The sequence below is a fragment of the Nicotiana attenuata genome, unplaced genomic scaffold, assembly GCF_001879085.1.
Source record: "Nicotiana attenuata strain UT unplaced genomic scaffold, NIATTr2, whole genome shotgun sequence".
Taxonomy (NCBI): domain Eukaryota; kingdom Viridiplantae; phylum Streptophyta; class Magnoliopsida; order Solanales; family Solanaceae; genus Nicotiana; species Nicotiana attenuata.
This window is the reverse complement of record NW_017673315.1, coordinates 125,218-132,633: the sequence shown is the minus strand read 5'-3', so window position 1 is coordinate 132,633 and position 7,416 is coordinate 125,218. Positions and strand designations below refer to the sequence as shown.

The 7,416-nt window shown below is 37.0% G+C and overlaps 1 protein-coding gene across 8 annotated transcripts; it reads left to right on the top strand.

Moving 5' to 3' along the window:
* Window positions 1–205: 205 nt before the first annotated feature.
* LOC109216032 lies at window positions 206–7,390 on the top strand. Of its 8 annotated transcripts, none has more exons than XM_019380162.1 (7): window positions 206–412; window positions 2,383–2,447; window positions 5,642–5,849; window positions 5,930–6,022; window positions 6,103–6,201; window positions 6,284–6,416; window positions 7,275–7,390. In XM_019380162.1, the coding sequence occupies exons 3-7, from the start codon at window positions 5,775–5,777 to the stop codon at window positions 7,322–7,324; spliced, it is 450 nt and encodes a 149-aa protein (XP_019235707.1). In that variant the 5' UTR covers window positions 206–412; window positions 2,383–2,447; window positions 5,642–5,774; the 3' UTR covers window positions 7,325–7,390. The 8 variants fall into 8 exon arrangements, 6 of the variants coding, with proteins under 6 accessions (XP_019235707.1, XP_019235704.1, XP_019235705.1 ...); XM_019380159.1 differs by having other exon boundaries at window positions 6,284–6,546; XM_019380160.1 differs by lacking the exon at window positions 7,275–7,390 and adding an exon at window positions 1,382–1,504 and having other exon boundaries at window positions 6,284–6,882.
* Window positions 7,391–7,416: the final 26 nt, after the last annotated feature.

The following is a 7,416-nucleotide window of genomic DNA, read 5'->3' as shown; positions in this document are numbered from 1 at the left end:
CCATACACAAGTAGCACTACAAGAAATTTGATTTTTAACGACCATTCTTAACGAAGGGACATAAAACCGGTCGTTATAAGTGTATTTATAGCAACAAAAATTTTTCCGGTCGTTAAAACTAATTTTTAGCTCAATATTAGTTAATAATTATTAATTAATGAAATATTGGCGCTAACTTTTCCCACTTTTTTTCCCGATCCGCCAAATCTCCCACCCCCACCCCCAAAAAAAGGAAAAACCCTAAGAGTTCGACTTAAACTTCTCCAACAGTTGGTAATACACTGTTTTGAACAAAAATTAGCAGAGAATTGTGCTACGACAAATTCAAATAATCATAGGCGAATTAGCGAAAGAAGCTGCTCGTCACCTCCATTGACAACAGCTGCTCATCTTTGAGGTTCTTCTCATCACGGTAAGGTTCAAAATTTTACCCTTTTCTATGTGAATTGAGTAATAATTTCGCTAGAAAAGGCATCTGTTGAGCGCCTGTCTACTGGTTAATTGCTTATTTTAATCTGATCTACTATTGATTTTCAAACTTGGCCTCTCATCCCTTTTATATACGATGTCCTGCTTGAATGGAATTTTTTAGTGAAACTTGATTCTTGTTTTAAACTATACAAATTTGATCAGAGGTATGGGGTATGAGAATTGGATAAAGTTATTTGGTAGTATGTCTCTGTTTTCAATCTCAATTGTAGTGCAAAAGATCAGTATGAAAGAATGAGCAAGGGTATGTTGGATATGTTGCACTTACTTGAGAGGTGGCTTGTCCAGTTTTTAACTATATCACAAAGTACTTGCTGCACATTCTTTCCCTCCTCATTCATCACATGATCATGCTCATTGAGCAATGCTTCAAACGAGTTGGAAACTCGATATTCTTTGATGTTATGGCCTGGTCTTTCAGACATTCAGATCTCCTATTTTTAGGTGATCGATGCGTCACTGCTTGCTGCTGATTAGCAGGTGATCGAGCAACAACTGTCCAGTCCTCTCCAGCTACATTCTTTACTGTTCCATCTCCCATACCTATCTTCTTTGGCCCATCTTAGAATTAGAGCTATTCCTCAAGCCAACTGTTGCTATTTGCTGCTGCCCGGATGGTACAAAAGCGTGTGCATTTGGGCTTAAACCTTTCTTGCATTAACTCCTTCACGTTCCTGCCCCTCACCATTTGTTTGCCTTTGTATCCTGCAAAGAAGTAATTTTGTGTAGTTGTTTGGTCTGAATTTCTTGCATTGTTAAATGCAAATTTAAAAACCAGACAATGTTCTGCCGTATATATCATTGTCCAGTACCCAATAGTCATGAATTTGTTGCATTTTGATGTCCATATTTCGAGCATAATCATTTGCTGATCTTGTAGTGCTCTTCCCAGATTGTGCTCGTTTTGTCTTCTACCTGATGACACTGATGAGCTGCTCCAGTTTCTGCATTGCCATTTTCCTGTATGACCATCTGAAAAGCACTTCCTCGTCCAAAGCCTGGTGAATATGTGCCAGTTATGAATTTGGCCACCCTTCGATTCTTGTGTTGTGCATCTGTTTGCTAGGTTGATTGCATTTCTTGACATGATAGAGCATTGTACCTGAAAAATGTCATGCCAAAACTCCCTCCTAATGCTACAGAAAGCTAGCCAATTCCAGTGGAAATATATTGTCACGCTTGTGACTACCCCAGCTTCACTACCGTTGGAATGAGTACAAAGTACTAATACCACCAACTGAGAATTAGGCAAAGGATAGGGAATGACAACATTATAATTTCCTGCCAAAAAGACCAGTAGATCGATGTACAAAATATGCCTGCCTAAACTGAGGAGGCAGGACATTCTGTTTTCCTCAGAGTCCTTGTGTTGTTTATTTTTGTCTTCTCCAGTAGCTGCTGTCATTTCCAACATTACATATTAGTTCTGCACTGACCTTGCCTGGCTCCCTGTATGTGTTATTGGAGTCCCATTGAAAATTAAGCTGATCCATAAAAAAGCACCATCTCCCATCTGCTTACTATCTTTATCTGTGCGCTAGTTGATGAGCCAGTGCATTTTGAAGGCAGATTTGTATGTGACCCTTTGAATTTACCTTTTTTTTCGTTTTCATATCGAAAAAGTAATAAGAATGCCCCCAACCAAGGGAGTGGTTACGTCCAGTATTCCCCCCTTACCCGACATGCTATGGTACCCCGGAGTGAACTCTCGGCCAGCCCCTTTAAATCTACAGTTATTGAGGTTTTCTTTATGTGCTGTTTCTCAATTGATTTGTATCCTTTCACATTTACATGTCAATTGCCATGAAATCAGCTGCCCTTCTATTCAGCTATAGGGTATGTGTTGCATTCTCATAATGAGTTCACTTCTGATATCCTTTATGTGTGCAACAGGAGCATCAAGAAGTCAGAAGAGGACATACCTGTCCATCCTTTAATAAAAAGTGCTGCACTTTGGGGTACGTTAAACTGCTTTTATTGTACCTTGAATATATGTAGCCAAACATTTATAACACAAAGGGCAAACTCCAAATAGCAAAATGTGCTATTTGTACTGTATGCAGCTAGAAGTTGGAGTACACCATTCCTATATAAAACAGGGAAGACCATCATTATTTCTGCTTAGAGCTCTATCTGTTCATCCTGTGCTTTTCTACTGATTATTGATTTTCAAAAGCTTGCTGGCTGAAACATTTCCTCTTTTCTTCTCTCATTTTTACAATTTTCATTTTTATACTAATTGCAAATTTATTTGGTATTACTTTGGCTAGTGCGTAATGGGTTTAAGAAAAAGTGCCGATCTTTGTTACTGGCAAAGTAGACTATTGCTGCGATTATGGATTGGATTGTGAGTTTGTTACATGCCTTTTCAGAAGGGTCTCTACGTTCCACACTATAATTCATTTTTTAAATCTCATAAAGATAGAAGAACTTGTTATGCTGAAGAGGTCTTCTCTTTTCTGATTAGATCTAGGTTGATTGGGTATTGACATGGGTTAGCGGTTCCTTCTCTGACAATGGTGAAGTATGTTTGTACCCATTTAAAGCAAATAGGTGCTCACTGCCTAAATTTAGTTGCTTCCCTTCCTGTGCAGTTGAGGTGTTAAGTTGCATTTGGTTTTCTACTCCGAACACCTCCTTTGCTTTTGTTTTAGCTTTCCAAAAGTACCTTCTTAGCATATTATTTCCGGGCAGCAAAGTACTCCTCCTCGCTTCTATGCTTGTGCCTAACTTTAACTTCCTTCTAGTGGAATGAGTGCATAGCACTATTACCACCAACTGAAATTCCATCAATGTGTAGGGCATAGACACAGTAACATTCCCTGCAAAAAAGAACGCAATGTTAGTGAATAAATTCATCACCATGCTCTCCTCCGAATGGATTTAATCATGGTGAAGCCTTGTGTACTCCCTAGATGAACCACCCTCAGAAAAATGGCGTTCACTTGTGTAAATTCCAGTTGTCTTCTCTTCTATATTTCTTTCTTCCATATGGATTTGAGCATGATAACCCCATGTGTTTCCAGAAATCCTTATGCTCCATCTGTGTATTGTTGTACTTATTATATGGCACCATCCTTTGGATGTACTGAGATTTATTCCCAATACCTTCATCACTCTCTGATGCCAAAAAAGGAGCCTGCCATGTAGCAAAATTCTGGGCAGCTTTCTCGCGTATCTCCAGTGGTGCAAATTCCATATTATATCAGTTGTTCGATTCCATAAACAATTGGAGCCTATCCATATATTCTTGCTTGAGCTCACCCCTGACTTTACCACATGGGAATGAGTACATAGTGCTAATACCACCCATAGAAGTTCAGTCAGTTGGTGAGAAGTGTTTACAGCACTGATCCCTGCAAAAAAGAAAACAATGTTAGTGAAAAAATAGTGTACTTTGATCTCCTCTATGCAGATTTGATCCCAGTATTCCCATTGATCTCCTTCCTTCACTTTGGCATTCATCTGGTTCTTCTTTAGCTCTTGGCAGCATTCACTCTCAAATAAGGACATTGTAATTTACCGTCAAGCTGTGCAAATCCATGAGCCTCAAAATCCCTACTATCCAGTGCATGGTTGGCTAAATGATCTGCTAGGCTATTGCCTTCCCTCAAAATATGAGACACTTGAACCTCGCATTCCTCCATTAGCATTTTGATCTCCTCAATATACTCATTCAGATTCCAAGGAGCTAACCACTTTCCTTGTAATACATTATTTAGGAGCATAGAATCTGTCTGCAGCATAACATGTGATACTCGATGGTTAACACAGTATCTCATTGCCTCCAAAATTGCAATAGCCTCTGATCATTATTTGTAGTCTGTGTTGTCTCCCTTCCTGCAGCAAAAATTACATCTTCCTCTTCATCTCTTAACACATAGCCTATGGAACTCCTTCCAGAATCACCCCTACTCGCACCATCAGTATTCACCTTAATCCATCCTCCAGTAGGGAACTCCCATATAACTTTTGTTACTTTCAAAGCTGGAGTATATTGCTCAAGTTTTTGTATTAAGTCAGGCCATTTGTGAGGCACATTTTGCATACTAGGTTTTCTTACTTTAACAAGAGATTGTAAGGTAGTCAGAAATTTAATATATCACTCTACTGATTCTAACCACCTCTCCATATTTCTGACTGTTCCTTCTTTTCCATAGCTCCCACACGATGATCGCAGGTGATGCTTGTAGAATAGGCTGCAGTCATGGTATAACTTTTGCTGTCCAACACTTGACTATTTCCTGGTGTAGTTCAAACTCTCCATACTGATTCCTGCATTTGTTAGAAAATAAGTCCACACTCTTGTAGCTGCCACTGATGTGAAAAACAGATGTGGAGTTTAAGCTTATTTTTACTGACGATATATAAAAATTTATATATAAATCTAGTTTGGGAAAGAACAAATGTAGATTTGAAGAACATTAAGCTTGCTAAAACTTTTTATTTGGGAAAAGAGCATTTGGCTTGACTGAAATGAAATAAGATAAAGCTTTGAACTCTTTGTGTGAAATTGGACATTAAGGAGGAGGAACATGGTTTGGAGAAACTTGGATTTGTATGTTTCTAATATCATTTCAGCTAATTCAGTTAGTGATATTGAACTTTATCCGAAAGATTTGGTCTATTTGGTTTGACATTTCAGTATTAGTGACTCAGTCTTAGTTGTGCAAATAGATTACACTAATGTCATATTCATTATCTGTTGCTTTCACTCGATATGTACTTAACTGAGATACTCACTCTGAATTTTTCAGTTTCTCTACTTGAATTTTTAGTTGTTCACTTAAAATTCTTTCACATTCTTTTCCTTGATTGGTTATTTTGTTTCCTGAAATAACACTATTTTCTTAATCAACAATCACACTATAAGAGCATCATTACAGTGTATTTTTTTTTTTAGTTTTCCTGATTTGTATTATTTATAAAATCCTTACAAAAAAATATTCTCAATTTTCAAAAGTACTAAAAATTTAACATATTTATTCATCCTTTAATGTAAAAATTAAGGCTGTTAAATGGGATATAGGCCAGCGAAATGGTGGATGTGAGAAATTATTCAAACATATTATAAAAATAATCTTCGAAAGACCACTGGGTATGTTATTGTTGTTGTTGTTTCATATTTAATGATACTTGTTAACTATTGTAGGACAAATTTGACAGTGATGACATAAATGATCAACGAGATAATGTCTTGAAACATATGAGAAAGTTATGGAACAATTGGAGAGGATCGATGCACAAGAATATTAAGTCTAAGCCATTCCGTTATGCTATAAAAGATGTGCCAAAAGGGGGTAGACAAGAGTGATTGGGTATGGCTGGTAAAGGAGCATTTTTTTACTGAAAAATTTAAGGTATGATTTAATAGCTATTTATTAACATTGTGTTATATTAAGTGGCTAACCAGAATTTTGCCGGTATATTGTTAATTTAGGAGACAAGTACAAGAAACTCGGTCAATAGGTCTAAGTTGAGTATGCCTCATCGTACGGGTAGTAAACCAATTAGGGAGATCATTTATGAAATGGTGAGAAAAACTTATAATTCTATTAAGAGACCTCATCTTTGTTACAAAGATTTCTTTGACTTGTTTATTGTAATGTGAAGGGAGGTAAAGATGGTAAACTACCAGATGTGGCAACTATTTTTTTTGAGACTCGTAAGAAGAACAACAAGCTTGTCGAACCTGAAACCAGTGAGAAATATGTTTGTTTATTGATAAATTTCAATTTATATTATTTATTTATTGTGTTGTATTATTTTAATTAAATAATTTTTTATTTTACAGGATAAAATCAAAGAATTGATGCAATCTGAATCGTCTCTTACAAATATTGAGGTTGTAGAAAGGTGCTTCGGACCTCAACAAAAGAGTCATGTAGTTGGATTTGGTGGTGGGATAACCGCTAAGGAGTTGAAAGGTGGTAACTCCTCTAAAGCTGCATTGTTGGAAAAGCTGAATGCTACTGTAAAAGAAAATGAATCGCTTAAAGGACGTTTGGAAGGGCTAGAGAGTAAATATGATGAGCTAGGGAGTAAATTCTAACATGGGTTGGACATTTTCCATGTTCTGATCATTTTTCCTTTTGCGAACTGCTTTGCCACCTGGTTGCTGCTTCCCAGTTACATAATTACATCTTTTAGTATTGTTACATGGTGATGTTGGAACAAATATTAACGTCCCTAGATGCAGCTCGATCCACAGTTGCATTCAATGCAACAGCAACCTCCAAATTTTAACCTACAGTAGCTGGAACTTTTACAGATGCTTCAACATGTCCTGCCCCTGCTACTGTTTGTTGATTATTACTAGTGTTTGCTTTATTCAAAACCTCCTCTTGTATATTTATTCTAGATCCTGAGGCAGTCATATCACCTTGTCGATTATGCCTAGAATTACCACCGTTTACAGCCTTATAAAGCCTTGCCGAGGCTGTAGTAGTAGGAACATCATCTGTAGGTTTAGATTGACCCTTCACCACCTTTGAAACATTACCTACTGGATTAACTGACCTCTATTATTTCCAGTTTTTGTGACATGCTGCTGCCCAATGTTTCCATCAACAAACAGAAAATTACAAAAAAGGAACAACTTCTAAATGCTTTCCTGCTAGATTTTCTTTATCAAATTACACTTATCTAATAAGGTGGTTTAATTCTTTTTGTTATCATTGCTTCGTGGATTCATACTTGGATGCTTGATTGACTTGAGCACATATTAGTATGTTGTAATTTTATACCGATTTTCTACAATCTACTTAAATATCTTCATTCCACAGGATGCTTGGAGGACAACCCTTCTAAGAGTGAAGGAAACATTGAAGGCTAAGGAGCTCGAGGAAGATGATCTTACTTAATTTGTTCCCCTTTGACCTATTGTAAACTACTAGTACATCCTTATGTGTATTTTATTTGTACTTG